Below are 17,098 nucleotides of genomic sequence, written 5' to 3' on the forward strand. Positions count from 1 at the left end.
AGCTCACTTGAGAACATTGAGTTAGGGCAGTATTCTCAAACTTTAATCCGTGTATGCATCACCTCAGGATTTTGTTAAATGCAGATTCTGAATCAGCTGGTCTGGGTGAGAGTCTGCATTTCCAACAAGCTCCCAGGTGATGCCTGTGCTGCTGGTCCATGGATCACACTTTGTTACGGGGGAACAGAGCAGTGATTCTCAGATTTTAGCATGCATCAGAAAAAACTGAAGGACATGTTAAAACAGATCGTTGGGCCTTGCCCCCAGTTTCTGATTCAGTAGGTCTGATGTAGGGCCTGAGAACTTGCACTTCTGATACGTTCCCAGGTGATGCTGATGTTGCTGGATGGGGACCACACTTTGAGGCTCACTGGATTAATTTGAGCCGTTAATGGCTCTTCAATCACAGTCTGGTGACTTGTCTGATGGAGCCCAGGGGATTTAAATGCAGTGTGTCTGGGTCAGATTGCAGACTGTGTCTTGCAGACACTCCCCCAGCTCTCCACTCCCTTCACCACTGCAGAGTCTTTGCTCTCATCAGGACTTCTGCTCCTGTCCTTCACATTCGTCCATACAGAGGAGACCTGAACCTTTTTTGTTATGAATGGCCTTTTTGCATTGATCCCTGTAGGCCACCTGCTGGGTCACCAACTTGGCTCTGGGTTTGTAAAAAGGACTTGGCTCTTCGATTATACAGTCTGGGCTACGATTATACAGTCTGGGCTACGGAGAACTGGGCATTGTCTTGGAGAGGAAGGAGGGATGGTAATTGCCAGTGTGACTTGCCTTCCTTTAGCGGGCCCCATGAGCCCAGCAGGAGGCTTAGGATCTGTTAGAGCATCACTTTTCCATGTTAACTGTGCCTCACTAGGGTTTCCAGAACTTTTCCTTCTATCACAGTGAAATTCCAAAGTCCCAGGCCCTGGTTTTGCGTTGTCAGGATAGCAGAGCTCACTGTTCATTTGGAAGGTTTTCTTGTTCAGCTTAAGCCTCCTTTTTATGCATTGCCAAATTTTGAGGGTCGGTTTTTGTTTTACATCTTGGCAGCCTGTGCTGGTTAAACTTCCCATTTCATGCTGTTTGGATTTTTGAGTTCCCTGAGGGCCATTCAGGTTTTCTATCTGGTCAAGGTGGTGTCTTCTGGCTCCTCTGTTCCTACTGAGGGACCAGGTGGTTTTCCAAGAAGAGATTACTCCTTTGGCCCTTTCTCCCCACACAAGAGTAATAGTTGCTTTACCTGTGTAGTGATGTTGATTGCAAGTGTGAGAGAGGCACGTGGGTTTCTGAAAGAAACTGCCCTCTCTCTGCTCAGTATTCAGGGCCTGGTTAATTCTGGAGCTCTGGTTTTGGCCCTGGGTCTGGCTCAGGGTCAGAGACTCTTCAGCGTAAGCGGCGCTGGCTCCTTTTGGCGGCTTCACTGTCAGCTTTTGGGCTTCACTCAGGGCTGGATGTAAGAACAGCATGAATCATGGGAAAGAAGGAGTACCTCATGAAGCCAACAGCCGCTGCAGATACTCTCACCAGTATGACAACCGGGTTTTTACCTGCAAGGTGAGTCCACCCAGCTTCCTCCCTAGCAGCTGGCTTGCCGGCCACACTCTCCTTTTGGGAAGACTGGCTTGGGACCATTCTTTGCTGCATCCCAAAGTATTTGATACTCAAATTGAATATCTCTGGAACTTCTCTCCAGCTCTAACCATAAGAACTCACATGTCTGTTGCTGGGGACTCCTTGGTTTATTTTTTTAAGCTTCAATCCCCCTTATTTTGTTGAGCTTATATATGCAAGGGCCATCTACCTTGACTATCATTCTTTTCTTTTTTTCTTTTTTTTTTTTGCCGCACCGCGCAGCTTGTGGGATTTTAGTTCCCTGACCAGGGATGGAACCTGGGCCCTTGGCAGTGAGAGTGTGGAGTCCTAACCACTGGACCGCCAGGGAATTCCCATACATTGACTATTCATTCTTAAGAGCAGAAATGCTGTTCAGAAACCCAGTTTTGATGGATTTCTCCTGTCTGTGACAGGGATATAATTTATAGCTCAGTTTTGGGGCCCGGGATGGGTATATATTCAATTCATAATCATTTAGGGCACTGACTTCCTTTTTTTTTTTATTTTTTAATGTATTTTATTTTATTTTTTTTTGCGGTATGCGGGCCTCTCACTGTTGTGGCCTCTCCCGTTGTGGAGCACAGGCTCCGGACGCGCAGCCTCAGCGGCTATGGCTCACGGGCCCAGCCGCGGGGCATGTGGGATCTTCCCAGACCGGGGCACGGACCCATGTCCCCTGCATCGGCAGGCGGACTCTCAACCACTGCGCCACCAGGGAAGCCCGAGGTTTTTTTTTAAACATCTTTATTGGAGTATAATTGCTTTACAATGGTGTGTTAGCTTCTGCTTTATAACAAAGTGAATCAGCTATACATATACATATGTCCCCATATCTCCTCCCTCTTGTGTCTCCCTCCCCCCCTCCCTATCCCACCCCTCTAGGTGGTCACAAAGCACCAAGCTGATCTCCCTGTGCTATGTGGCTGCTTCCCACTAGCTAGCTATTTTACATTTGGTAGTGTATATATGTCCATGCCACTCTCTCACTTCGTCCCAGCTTACCCTTACCACTCCTCGTGTCCTCAAGTCCATTTTCTACGTCTGTGTCTTTATTCCTGTCCTGCCCCCAGGTTCTTCAGAACCATTTCTCTTTTTCTTTTTTTACATTCCATGTATATGTGTTAGCATATGGTATTTGTTTTTCTCTTTCTGACTTACTTCACTCTGTATGATAGACTCTAGGTGCATCCACCTCACTACAGATAACTCAATTTTGTTTCTTTTTATGGCTGAGTAATATTCCATTGTATATATTAGGGCACTGACCTCTTTAGAGAAAGACCTTCTTCTGCTGTGCTAAACTCAGGGTCTGTAAACCCTCCGCTGGTGTGGTTTGTGGGCAGTGGGGCTGGACAGGGATGTGGAGAGGCCAGGGGGTCTGGTGGACAGAGTAGAAGCTGGCAGAGTGCTCCATGTTTCAGGCCTGCTACGAGAGAGGCAACGAAGTCAGCGTGGTGCCCAAGACGGCTGCTTCCACCGACTCCCCCTGGATGGGTCTCGCAAAATATGCCTGGTCTGGGTGAGTTTCAGCTACCGGTTGTTTGGTGTGTTTGTCTCTCCAGGCACCTGGTGGGGTTACAGTATCTATTTGCCTTCCTTGTAGGTACGTAATTGAATGTCCCAACTGTGGCGTGGTCTATCGTAGCCGGCAGTACTGGTTTGGAAACCAAGATCCTGTGGATACAGTGGTGCGGACAGAGATTGTGCATGTGTGGCCTGGAGTAAGAGCTGTTTTATTTTCCTGTTTTCTCTTGTATTGTCCAGTCCTGTGTGTGGGAAAGCAGAACTTGTTTACAATTAAGGTTAACCATGAATTTCAATATACTGGTGGTTTAGGAAAGTGTGATCTGGAGAGCCTTTCTTGTTCTAGACCCTTAAATTTTTTCCATTTCTTCTTGCATAAGTATTAGAAGCACAACTTTATTTATTTATTTATTAAAAAAATATTTATTTGGCTACACCAAGTCTTAGTTTCATCATGTGGGCTCTTAGTTGCAGCATGTGGGATCTAGTTCTCCGACCAGGGATCGAACCCAGGCCCCCTGTGTTGGGAGCGTGGAGTCCTAACCACTGGACCACCAGGGAAGTCCCTAGAAGCACAACTTTAAATAAACTAAAAATTGCTGCATAGTTACATTGCCTTAGCAAATAAAACTTTATTTTTTCATATTCTCCTCACTCATTTTCCGTATGTGTATGTTTGTATAGATGCAGTTACAATTTGTGTGCCACTTTTTTCTCATACACAGTTTTGCTTTGTTTCTACATTGTTTTCACTTTTCACAGTTCTCATTTGTAATTACTGTGTAATATTCTGTCTAGTATTACAGTTCGATTTCATTCATGCTGTTTATGTTTTTTTTTTTATTATCGAAGAAAATGCTATAGTGACCATCTTCATGTAAGAGAGACTTTGTTTTGGAGTATATTCTTCTTGAAGTATATTCTGAGAAGCGGAATTACTATGGATGGACCTTTACTGTTTTTAATTTGACTTTTGAATTCAAGATGTTGGAAAAACAAATCTGTTCATGAGGCAGTGATATGGTGCTTTCATTCTGCATTAAACCACCATTCACACTTGGAATTACCCATCAGTCACAACACATCCAAAACCTTTTTCCTTCACGGAAGAAAGATAAGCGATTTTCTCTAAGGGACTTATTTTACTTGGTTGGTGTTCCCCTTGCTGGGTGACTCCGGTCAGCCTAATAGGCCTATCTGCAGATCCACCTTTTAGCTTTCCTGGATCCTGCAGATACCAGAGAACTGAAGATTTCCTTATTGTTTTGTCATCTTCTTTCCAGTTTCCAGCTGCACTGGAATTGGTTACTGCAGTGTGGTCTCATTTCTGCAGGCCATCCCCTTGACATGATGGTCGAGGCCATTCTGTCCCAAGGATTTAACGTGGTCTTGAACTAGTATAACTTTCTCACTAGACTTCTTTGATCAATATCTTTTGTTTTCGATCTGTGTTCTTTCTTGTAAAAGCTGTCATCCTTGTGGTAGTTTATATTCCAAGAAAACAGTAATACGAGTTTATTTTTAGGCTGTATTCCTCATAGTCCTTGGGATTAGGGAATATAGGCTCCTCCCCTTCTCTTTGTTCACTCATTCATCACCATACGTTGTTGAGTACTATGTGCCCAGAACTGAACTAGATACTTACAAAAAAGAAAAAGGATTATTGTTCTCAGTTCAGTCTAATAGGGAGTTGGATGTATAAAGAGACATTGCACCTACATGTGGAAATAGGATTTCTAGAGATGTGCAGATATTAGAGGAACTGAGATGAAGGGTTCCTAACCCAGTCTGGGGTGGGAGGCCTCCTGGAAGAGATGTCCTCTTCTTTTTTAAATAATTTATGTTAACCCTCTTATTTATTCACTTATTTTGGCTGCATTGGGTCTTCATTGCTGTGCTCGGGCTTTCTCTAGTTGCAGCGAATGGGGGCTACTCTTTGTTGTGGTGCGCGGCTTCTCATTGTGGTGGCTTCTCTTGTTGTGAAGCACGGGCTCGTGGTCTTCAGTAGTTGTAGCACGTGGGCTCAGTAGTTGTGGTGCACAGGCTTAGTTGCTCCGCGGCATGTGGTATCTTCCCAGACCAGGGCTCGAACCCGTGTCCCCTGCATTGGCAGGCGGATTCTTAACCACTGCGCCACCAGGGAAGCCTGAGGTGTCCTCTTTACATAAGTATTTCCTGGGTTGTGTATCTCACTTACAGCAAAGTAAGTTCTGAATTGAACAGTTGTACACCAAGTGTTATGGTCACCTTGAAGAGAATAATAATATCAGCAATGACTCATGGGTGTGATATTGTCTAGAAGCCAGAGGGATTCCTGGCCCATCCCCGTTCTTCTCTGCCAGGGAGTTTGTGGTTCTGAGTTGGCTGTGATGAGTGTATAACTTGTTTGAGACCCCTCTCTCTCCTTCTTTTTACTCCCTTTGCTCAGAGCATGATGGGAACCTGCATTTTCATTTCAGACTGATGGATTTCTGAAGGACAACAACAATGCTGCCCAGCGCCTCTTGGATGGGATGAACTTCATGGCTCAGTCGGTGTCTGAGCTTAGCCTTGGGCCCACCAAGGCTGTGACGTCCTGGCTGACAGACCAGATCGCCCCTGCCTACTGGAGGCCCAACTCCCAGATCCTGGTATGGTGTGGCAGGATGCCCTGCATCCCTGGCACGGCCCGTTCTGCTTGTGCCGCTTTGCCCTGTCCTAAGCTTGCTCTGTGAGGGAGGCTCTGAATTTCTCTCTCGGATTAGCTCTCAGAGTGTTGGAAAGGGTGGGGTATGCTGAGGCAGCCAGTGTCCTCTTTGCCCACTGATTTCCCTTTGTTATTTTGCAAGTATTTTCCTTGCGGTGGATTTTAGTTTCTTTCCCTGCAAGGGCCAGTTATTATTGGTCAGATGTCTGAGGTCATACATATAGAATCTGGAGGAAAAGGGGCCATTAGAGGTCATTTAGGGTCATCCTCAGCTTGAGACATAAACCTCATGGCACCTACAGAAAGGGAGCACCCAGCTTTGGCCCAAGCACTTGTGACAGGAAACCCGTTCCTCATCAGCTTCCCAGAGGCTCTTTTGAGAAGCCGTGAAAGCAGTGGATCCTCATGGCTCTCTTAGCTGGGATTGGTGTAGTCCCTTCTGGAACCCTGTGACTCAGCCAGATGGATTTGGTACCTTTCCAGGCACTTCTTGGAAGAAAATGTTAATCACAGCTGTGCTTCAGTAGTGGGTATTTTCATGTGGCTGGAGATCTTAGGTCCCATCCTTTGGGATCATCGGGGTCCTGCCATTCCCAGATGGTCCTGGGCATCTCCCCTGGGTTGACTTTCTCAGCTGAGCAGACATGAATGTTACCTGCCTCTCTGTTTTGGGCTTGGAACAGAGCTGCAACAAGTGCGCTACATCCTTTAAAGATAACGACACCAAGCATCACTGCCGGGCCTGTGGGGAGGGCTTCTGTGACAGCTGTTCATCCAAGACCCGGCCAGTGCCGGAGCGGGGCTGGGGCCCTGCGCCCGTGCGGGTGTGTGACAACTGCTATGAAGCCAGGAATTCCCAGTTAGGTAACGTGGGGCCCGGGAACTGCATGGGTGGAGGGGGAACCTCTCCCCTTGGCACTGGGTGTTGGGAACGGGACTCCCACCTGCCTGACCCTGTTCCTCACCACGTCACTCTTCTGAGAGTAGTTGCTCCCCGGTCTTGCCCAGTCATCCTCTAAGCTCTTTGTTAACAGGGTCCTGGGGTGCTATTCCTTGCGGGGCGGGGGGGAGGGGGCGTGTTAAACCTGTCCTGTGTTTACCACAGGCTTTAGACTGAGTCTTATCTCTGGAGGAGGTTCTAGGTCATGCTCCTTGAACCCTTCTGGCTCACTGTAAAGGAAGGTTATAAAATAGCCCCAGAGGGTTGAGGTAAAGGACTAACAGATCTCACCGGCTGCAGTGTTGGTGCCCATAGCCCAGACCCTTGCCATCCTTGCAGGACAGCACAGTGGTACCCTGGGAGAAGCATCCAGAATGCTCTGCTGTTGCCCCTGAGTTCTCCATTTGGGAAATGACTAAGAGATAACAGCTTTTCCTTCATCATTGTCTGCAGATGTTACTGAGGCACAGGCGGACGATGAAGGCGGGACGCTGATTGCTCGGAAGGTGGGCGAGGCCGTGCAGAACACTTTGGGAGCTGTGGTGACAGCCATTGACATACCACTAGGTGGGCCTGGCAGTGCCTCTCTTGGGTGCAGTGTACGTGGGATGAGGGCTTTCATAGTGCCTTGGGCTGTTGTTTTGTCAAAGTCTTACTGACCTAGATTGAGTTGGGCAGCAAGGAAGTGACTGAAAATTTACATTTGCTTCTGCTGAATACCTTGGTGGTTTCATGTTTATTCCTGGAGGCCATCCTCTTATATCATTTATTGCTGCATAACGAACTACCTGAAAATGTAAAGGCTTAAAACAACCCGCATTTTATCATGTCTCACAGGAAGGGCAATTATTTTGCTCCAAGTGGCATTGACTGGAATTACTGCTGGATTTTCCAGTTTGGTAGCTGGACTGGTCTCGAGGGGCCAAGCCAACCTCACTTACATGCTGGGTAGCCTGGCAGGGATGCCTCGAAGGCTGGGCTCAGGAGAACTCCCCCCCGCCATTCCCCATATTCTCCAGGCCTCTCCACGTGGTTTCTCCAGTGGTAGTGGGCTTCTTACATGGTGGCTCAGGACTCTGAGACAGGCCTGGGCCTAGAAACTGGCTCTTCTGCTACAGTCTGCTGTAGTCACAGAGCCTGCCTAGATTCGAGGGAGGGGGCAGGTTATCAAAGAATCTGTGGCTGTCTTTAATCCGCCACACCAGCCAAACTGTTATTCCTTTAAGATTTAAGACAGCCACTCACCTCTGAATGTGAGGGGTGCTTATAACCAGGATGGGAAGAGGGAGAGGAAGGGAAGCCCCGCCAGCGTGTGGAGGGCTTAGGCAGGGCTGGCCGGGCCTAGGGTATTTAAGCCCATTGTAGGGGAGAGACCAAGGGTTCCTGGGTGGGTGTGATGGAAATTGCTTGGATTAGATTTAATCACTGTGGCTCACAGAATGAGCTGATGATGAGTTTTTGACTTCAGGGTGTGGGAATAGATGGATTTGTCGAGGCTTGATGCTCAGGTTGCATCTGCTCTCACGGGTAACCGGGAGAGGCAGGGGCTGCCCTTGGCACAAAGTCTGCCGACTGTGCTCACAGGTGCTCACCTGCTGAGCACTCACTGGCCATTGGGTCCCAGTGCATCAGACACATTATTTCTTGTAATCCTGTAACCACTTTTGAAGGTGTGTTGTTAAAGATGAGTAAACTAAGGCCCTGAGAATTTAAGGAACTTCTTAATCCCGCAGCTACCAACCGACTTAGGCTCAGTGGAACTGGGGTGAAGGTATGTCCTGACTCCAAAGCCCAAACTTTATTGTTACTCCATTGGTTCTTAATTCAGCCCCACTTTAGGCTCACTTGGAGAGCTTAGTAGATACACAAATGTCAGTGCCTAGGTCCCAGCCCCAGAGATCCTGACCTGGGTGGTAGGCGGTGAAGGAGACCTGGGTGGAAGGGGGTGATCTGTGTGCAGTTAGACTGAGAGCCAGTGAAGTGTCTGCGGATGGCTTCTTGCCTCGTGGAACTCGGGGTGATGGGTCCCACGTGTGCCGCCTGCCATGGTTCCTTCCGTGCTGCAGGTCTGGTGAAGGATGCGGCCAGGCCGGCGTACTGGGTACCAGACCATGAGATCCTGCACTGCCATAACTGCCGGAAGGAGTTCAGCGTCAAGCTTTCCAAGCACCACTGCCGGGCCTGCGGACAGGGCTTCTGTGACGAGTGTTCCCATGACCGACGGGCTGTCCCCTCTCGAGGCTGGGACCATCCTGTCCGAGTCTGCTTTAACTGCAATAAAAAGCCTGGTGACCTTTAACCCCAGCTCCCTCTCCGAGTCCTTCACAATTCCTTAGGTTCTCAGGGTTAGAAATGAAATCTCGCTGAGGTAGGCCCTCCTCCTGGTCACCTGTTGTGGTATGTGTCCTCTCTGCTCATCCTGAGGCCACTTTCCCACGGTGGGGGGTAGGACAGATGGCGAGCCAGGGTGAGCCTGGTGGCGGGCCTGAAGGCACGAACCCCTCAGGGCAGGGGACCGAGCAGCTTATAGCGAAGGGGAACGAACCTGAATCCATCGCATTTTATTTCAGTTAAAAATTATACATATAACACACACACACACACACACACACACACACACACACACACACACACACACACACACACACACACACACACACACACACACACACACACACACACACACACACACACACACACACACACAAAACCTGTATATACATATGAAAGGAACATGGAGTGTATTCAGGCTGCTGCTGGCTGTGAAGACCTGCACAGTCTGTCCCCAGCACAGAATCAGGTGGCAGTGGCAGCAGGTCTTCCCCACAAAACCGAGCCATGTCCAAGGCCACTGCGTTGCTAGTCACCTTTTGCTGCTTCTTTCCGAGCCTTCGAAGCCTTCATGCCCCTTAGCTGCTGGGGCAAGTGAGCTTCCCAGGTACTTCTCGCTTGGGATGGCCTGTGGAGGATCTCCCTGGGCCCTCCAGAGTCGGATCCCAATTCCTTGCCTAGGCCTGTCGTGGTCAGAGACCACCCAGCTTAGCATGCAGGTCATGGATGGGTGGCAGGTGGGGGGTACGGTCCTCAGACCTCAGAAGTCCAAGTGCAGGTGACGCGATGGCCCTCATACAGGGGGAACACGGAAGGAGATGGGCCTTCCCCAGTGTTTCCTGCTTGTTGATGCTTCCGTCTATGCGAGCACTTGGCTTTCCCTGCCCAGAAATAGAGCACCTGCTTCCCTCCCCTACCAACCCCCTTGAGCCCACCATCTACTGAGTGTTGCACTAGGGTTTTTGCTTGTTTTGAAGCATCTTAATTCTTTATTCCCAGACACACGACCCCTCTAGCTATTGGAGGGGTGATCATGAGAAATATTCCAGGGAAACAGAGCACAGAATGGACTGTTAGTGGGGTTTTTTTTTAAGTATATATAAGTATTTCAACAGACCACTAAGAAAAAATTCTCTCTCCGGTCCTGGCAAGAGAAATCAGATGAACTTTGTTTCTCAAGAGCTGGGACATCCATTTCTATCGTGACTGGAAAGAGACTGTTGTGCTGAAATGCTGTCATCATGGTGGATTTTATCGTCAGTGGCCAAAAATGAAGAATTAAAAGTGACACAGTTCTTGACTGAACTGGTGGGTGGGCCGAGCTTCAGGGAGGTGCGTGGCGTGAGTGTTACTGTAACGTGAGCCCTGGAATGTGTTGGTCCCTCTCAGACCTGCTTCCTTACTGCCTCCTATGGCCTATGACCGAGGCCCTGCTCTAGTACTGTGTATTATTAAATTCGCCGTTATAAAGGAATCTTCCTGCGGAATATGGACTGTGCTGCTTCTTTCCTTTAACTTCATCCATGTATCTTGCTACCTCTTTCTAGTTAAGAAAGTAGCTGGTGGCTTTTAGAGCAGAAGCCAAGTGAGAGGTATATTTTACCTGTAAATACCTCAGTTTATTCCCCGGCAAATCCTCTGTCATCACAGAAGAGAGTAGGTGTTACTAGTGACCTATGGAAACCCTGGGAAAAGACTTTTCTCGCTTTGTACCTGTCGCTCTTTGTTCCTCTGCCCTGCCTTGCTTTGTCTGTTCAGCTCCTGTTGAACAACCGCTATCCACTGTCTCCTGTTCTGTCATTTAGGGGCGCCCCTGAGCATGGGAGGATGCTGGACCACATAGGGAGGATGCATAAAAGTCTTCCGAACTCTCTTCCTTACACTAGTCAGACCGGTAGAGGAAAAGAAGGTAACCCGGTGTCACAAATAACCAAAGGTTCTCTTTTCTTGCCCTACATACCCAGGGTTCATCTTTTTCTTTTCTTTTTTTAAAAAATTAATAATTTTTTTTGCGGTCCGCGGGCTTCTCACTGTTGTGGTCTCTCCCGTTGCGGAGCACAGGCTCCGGACGTGCAGGCTCAGCGGCCATGGCTCACGGGCCCAGCCGCTCTGCGGCATGTGGGATCTTCCCGGACCAGGGCACGAACCCGTGTCCCCTGCATCGGCAGGCAGACTCAACCACTGCGCCACCAGGGAAGCCCCAAAATTAATTAATTTATTTTTGGCTGCATTGGGTCTTTGTTGCTGCACCCGGGCTTTCTCTACTTGCAGCGAGCGGGGGCTACTCTTTGTTGCGGTGCACTGGCTCTAGGCACGTGGGCTTCAGTAGTTGTGGCATACGGGCTCAGTGGCTGTGGCTCATGGGCTCTAGAGTACAGGCTCAGTAGTTGTGTCACATGGGTTTAGTTGCTCTCAGCATGTGGGATCTTCCCAGGCCAAGGCTTGAACCCATGTGCCCTGCACTGGCAAGTGAATTCTTAACCACTGCACCACCAGGGAAGTCCCAGAAAATTATCTTAAGGAGATCTTAAACTTCCAGAGGAAAATAAAAATTCCATTCCCTCCAACACATGGGGCCTAATAGATTTCTTGAGCAGGAGACCCCGTTGGCTTTGCTACTTATTAGCAGGAGACCTTGGACAAATTGCTTTATTCTCAGCTTTTTCTTTGGTATATAGGAGTGACCTTCACGTGCTTCGTAGGGTTCTAAGAATTAAAAGGGAATAATGCTGGCAAAAATTGTTCATTCAACATACTAAGTGTCTAGATGTGGCAAGTGCTGGGGAAACTAAGCTTCCTCGAGGTTTCTGTGAAGCTGAGACTCAACAGATGAAAGGAGTGGAGGACAGCTTGAGCAGAGGCCCAGATGACGGAGGGACTTGCAACATGTGTCCTGAGAGCACCAGGTGGGAGGTGGAGAAGGGGCAACAGAGTGAGGCACATGTGACCATATCTCAAGATGCCGCACATCTTATTCCGAGGTACAAGAAGGCGTTGAGTGCAGAGATCTTTGGGAAGGTCATTCCCGTGGCAGTGGCCATGTGGTGGGTGGCCTGGAGAGGCAGACTTAAAGGAGTGGGCCCAGGGAATTCCCTGGAGGTCCAGTGGTTAGGACTGTGCTTTCAATGCCAACGGCCCAGGTTCAATCCCTGGTCGGGGAACTAAGATCCCACAAGCAGCGTGGCGTGGCCAAAGAAAATAAATAAAAATGAAAGGAAAGGCTTTTACTAACATATATGAATGGAGAAATGGAAGAAGAAACTGAGTTTAGCCTGCAGTTGTTTTCAGAGGTGGTAACATGGAAGATTTAGACCAGGGCAGATCGAGGGCTGACAGGTAAGTGGGGCTTACTTGGTCTCTGGGTGTCCTTGTTGGGGGACACCAAGTGTTGATCTGTGGACATTTCTGGTAACCAGTTTGTGCCACTGTTCTCATCTGTTTAGAAGGCTACAGCAAGCAAACAGCAAAGGGTTTATTGGAGCTCAGTGCTGCTGCCACCACCCCCTGCTCATTCGCTACCTTTCACTGTCACCTGGGGAATGGGGCAAAATGCCCTAACAGACCTGCAAGTGAAAAATGCTTCCAGACTGTGCAACATACTAATCTTTGGGACACTAAGAAGCAAACATACCAAAATGCTTAATCAGCTTCTCTGCTGAGTTTAACCACTTCTCATATACTCTAGACCAGGGGTCCCCAACCCCTGGGCCGCAGACCCGTATTGGCTGGTGGCCTGTTAGGATCTGGGCCGCACAGCGGGAGGTGAGCTGCGGGCAAGCGAAGCTTCATCTGCCGTTGTTCCCCCACCCCGCCCCCCACCCTGGTCCGTGGAAAAACCGTCTTCTGCAAAACGGGTCCCTGGTGCCAAAAAGGTTGGGGACTGTTGCTCTAGACCAAATGTTAGGTGCAGTGACTGCTCACTAAAGATAAAGAACAGATTTTGAGATGTCCCCCACCTCCTTTTCTTAAAAGCCTAAGGGAAACATAAAACTAATTCTTTGACAACTGTATTTGCCTAGCAAGAAATTTGGGCTATGGCACAGCTGATGAGTTAGGGAGGTATATAGGGATAGAGCCCCACATGTCAGAACTCACCAGGTATTCTGAGTAGTCAGTCGTCTCCACTGTCTGTGAGATCAAAGTTGGACTGAATAGCCACAGCTCCATTGAAATAGTACAGAATAGTGGCAAAGGCTCTTCACCAGAGGTGCAATACCAGTGACTGTAAAGAGCAGATCATGTAGTGAACAAACTAGTATGTTGTGAGAACTTTTAACTTTGGGGGCAAAAGTATGAGTGATATTAGGGTCATGGCTCAGCACTTATGCTTTTTTGTGCTCTTGGGGAGAGGCATGTCACCAAAATTAATCCAAAAGACCTTGCTGTGACTGCGGTCACCAGGACCCTTCAATCATACAGCTATTTCCTGGGACCTATGTGCAGGCTGGTATGCCAAGGCTGTAAAGATACAGGGGTGGTGTCTCAAAGATTAAACAAACACCTAAGAAATTTGGTAACTGGCAAGCTTCTTAGTCTTTGGTGAGTGCCAGAAAAGTTCATTTACTTAGCAATTAAATATGAAATGTTAGCACTGCATGTTTACACTCGCACCAAGCCACTTTGTGATTTCTCCTTAGCACTAGCTGTGTGTGATACACAAGTACTGTCAGCAAATAGAGGAGTGTGCAAAGTAGAGAACGTGATCTCTTCTGGTTCCAAGTCCCAGCTCTCCACTTAACAGGTCTGCGTGGAGGCAAGTCATTCAATTTCTCTGTGCCCAGAAAATGATGCTTATAGTTTTTATGTTATTACTACTGTCCTACCTCCTTCATACGTTGTTTTAAGGATCAAGTCAGCTAAGGTGGAGGAAAGTTATTTATAAAACCTAAGGCACTAAAAGTATTTGTTGTCACATATTGCTCATCTACCAGATGACCAATCTGATAACTCTCTTGTTTTCTGGATTGCTCTCTCTGTACCTAGTAGGGTTCTGGCAGGACACAGATGCATAACACTCAAGGGGGTAGCTGAAGAGAGTTCAACTGGTGAAGCACCCTGGGCTAGCAACAGTGAGATGCAATTATCAGCTGTAGGTCTGAAGGGACAAATGGAGAGAAGTTACTGGAATCCAGAGAGCTGTGTTCCAGCAGAAGCTGTAGACTTGGGTAGAGGAACACAACCACAGCCCACCACACCCCAGCAGAAGGGGAGTCAGGGAACTAACAATCCCTCAGTCTTCTGCCTTCTGCTTTCCTGCTGCTACACCCCATAGGCTGAACCCACCCTGGGCCAGGGAGCCTGCTGAGGTAGTCCATAGCTTCTTGGGGCACAGGAGCAAGTGGAAGCTTCCCAGCAGAGCCATAAAAACTGGTCTCAGTTTCTTCCTCACACTGGGTTTGAGCAGATGTTGGTCTGATGCTACAGCAGCCAAGCATCACAATCTTCTAAACCATTAACAGAAGCAACATGCCATGTCTGGTTCTTTCTACGTTCTAGTTTATTGTTTGGTAGAAAGGCTCTTTGTATTAACGCGTTGTATAAACATCTCACAAACTGCTTCTCCTAGATTACAAAAGTCAAAGCCAATTTTCTTCGAGATGGGGCCCTTGAATCTGACATTCAGGTCACCATGATAGAAACAGGAGCTGCTGTACCTAACATTCTGGAAGGTACTTCAACATATGCATGCTAAGGCCTGTCTAGCATCTAAAAGGATCCATCTTTCCTTACAATGCCTATACATGGTAATGAATGAGAATCCCAGAGATCTGACACTGGTTATCGAGTGAGTTTGAGAAGGCTAATTTAATGATTCCCAACTCAGCCGTAAAATCTCTAGAGACTCAGATAAATGACTCCCCCTTCTCTCCAGCTGGCTTTCTCAAGTATAGATGCATGTCTTTCTGGGACCCAGGCACTGACTGTCAACAGTCTCACCCAGTTTCATCATTAGGCTTCTTGAAAGGGCTTTTGGTGAAAGCAGCAGCTTTAGTTATTGTCAATCTTCAGCCCTTAGAAAAGTATTTTTTGTTAAAAAAAAAAGGTGGAGGAACTATTCTAAGGAATTCAACAAGGAAATAGGTACCTTTTATGAAAAGGACTTTTAAGCTTCTTGAACCCACAACTTAACTGAAATAACTGAAGTGTCTCCACGTAACATATAGCACCTTTTCCCCGGCAGCTGGACGGATGGGATATGCATACACAAGGGCATCCATCTGAAATGCCCTCACTGAAAATGGCAATTGTGGCAAAAATATGGCTACCTATGCTCCCCTGAGTCACATCCACGGCTCTCCAGGCTGCAACCTGCAGAATTAGCTGTAGGAGAAGCAGTAAAGGTCCTGTCGGATGGCCATGAGCAGCCCTGGCGCTCCCCGGAAGCCCCCAAGCCGAGAAGAGAAGGCCACACTGGGAATGTCGGCCTTGGAAGTGGGGTGTGGGGAGGGTATGGTTCTGAGCAGCTGGGCATCATGGAGGCTCCAGATTCTCGTGTAGCAGTCCTGGCCCACTAAGAAAGAGGGAAGACACGCGGCAAGTTAGTGAGAGAATGCAGAGAGCCTGTGTACCTGTGGCCCTGGCTTCTATGATTCCTAAGGGCTAAAGGTGATTTCACATGAGCCAAACAAACTCACAAATGGAAATTATTTCTACTGATAAGATGTCCCTTTTGAAAATTAAAGTTACAGGACTTCCCTGGTGGTGCAATGGTTAAGAATCCACCTGCCAATGCAGGGGACACGGGTTCAAGCCCTGGTCCAGGAAGATCCCACATGCCGTGGAGCAGCTAAGTCCATGCGCCACAACTACTGAGCCTGCTACAACTATTGAAGCCTGCGTGCCTAGAGCCTGTGCTCCACAACAAGAGAAGTCACCGCAATGATAAGCCCACGCACCGCAATGAAGAGTAGCCCCCACCCGCCGCAACTAGAGAAAGCCTGTGCACAGCAACGAAGACCCAACGCAGCCATAAATGAATGAATGAATGAATAAGAAAAAGAAAATTAAAGTTACAGGTTGCCCTGGTGCTCTAGAACCACTGATTGCAGGTGTTCAAAGTGACAAGATGCACTGGCTGGCTGTGACACCCTGGGGTGTTCACGGGGCATCTTGGCTATCAGGTGACCCATTCTGCTTTTCTTGGTCACAAGGGCTATTCAAGAGGGAGCCCAGGCCACCTGTTCTAGATGACATGCAGCTGATTTCCTTTTTATGAGAGAGTAACCAGGAAGATCTCATAACTTCATTACATCCTGGGGACAAATCAGGTGACAACTCTCCCCAGAGCATTTTCTGGTTTAATGATTCAGTTCATAAGACTTGTCTTTCAGGGTTCATAGTTGAGAGGAATCTGATACCTGACACCACTGGTTACAGCAACTCAGATAGGAAATATGTGCTACTGGAGATCTTCAGGGCGAGAAGGGCAGACCTTAGGCAGCATGGATTTTAGTGTGCTTTTGACCATATGAGTTGACTCTATGACCTTAGCTGTAGTTCATTCAGGTTGTACAATTCAAGGATTACTGCAGCCAGCCCACTCCCCACATCTGCCTCTCAACAAGGCTCATATCTTTTCTACTGTCCAGAACACAGAAACTCTCTGGAGATGAAAATTTGTGGAAAACAGACTTAAGGAAGCTAATTACTGGTGGTGGTGACAGTAGTAAACAAGTCTAAGGAAGTTCTAGCCAAGTGATGCTTCTTAGCCACAGAAAGTTTCATCGCAAATAAATACTTTCCATAGGAATATTAGAAAATTTGACATCTGTGAAGACTGGAAACATATTCCTTAATGCCAAGGGCCTACTATTTCGTTTGTCAAACTGCCAAATAATCATATAATCTGTGATCAACTTGTTAACTCCTTTCAAGGGGGTTTGGTGCTAGAAAGCTCTGCTTCTATTCTACAAATCATGGGTTCACAGCAGTGGTGTTAAAGGAACCAGGTTCCTTTACAATGACCTCCATCTCTTTTCTTAGCATCCTCTGGTGGAAACGGGAGC

General features: G+C 47.9%; 2 protein-coding genes across 4 annotated transcripts in view; one reads left to right on the forward strand and one right to left on the reverse strand.

Moving 5' to 3' along the window:
- Positions 1-10,567, forward strand: part of ZFYVE1 (zinc finger FYVE-type containing 1) — a 49,064-nt gene extending 38,497 nt beyond the window's left edge. For all 3 annotated transcript variants that reach the window (XM_082647700.1, XM_082647702.1, XM_082647701.1), the window contains exons 6-12: positions 1,443-1,551; positions 3,033-3,130; positions 3,215-3,332; positions 5,595-5,765; positions 6,505-6,685; positions 7,215-7,328; positions 8,828-10,567. In XM_082647700.1, coding sequence (XP_082503826.1) covers positions 1,443-1,551; positions 3,033-3,130; positions 3,215-3,332; positions 5,595-5,765; positions 6,505-6,685; positions 7,215-7,328; positions 8,828-9,060 — 1,024 coding nt within the window. In that variant the 3' untranslated portion in view covers positions 9,061-10,567. The remainder of the gene's footprint in view (positions 1-1,442; positions 1,552-3,032; positions 3,131-3,214; positions 3,333-5,594; positions 5,766-6,504; positions 6,686-7,214; positions 7,329-8,827) is intronic.
- Positions 10,568-14,611: 4,044 nt separating this feature from the next.
- Positions 14,612-17,098, reverse strand: part of DCAF4 (DDB1 and CUL4 associated factor 4) — a 29,359-nt gene continuing 26,872 nt past the window's right edge. Inside the window, exon 14 of the mRNA XM_082648403.1 lies at positions 14,612-15,603. Coding sequence (XP_082504529.1) covers positions 15,410-15,603 — 194 coding nt within the window. The 3' untranslated portion in view covers positions 14,612-15,409. The remainder of the gene's footprint in view (positions 15,604-17,098) is intronic.

Source organism: Grampus griseus, assembly GCF_964374135.1.
Source record: "Grampus griseus genome assembly, chromosome: 2".
Taxonomy (NCBI): Eukaryota; Metazoa; Chordata; class Mammalia; order Artiodactyla; family Delphinidae; genus Grampus; species Grampus griseus.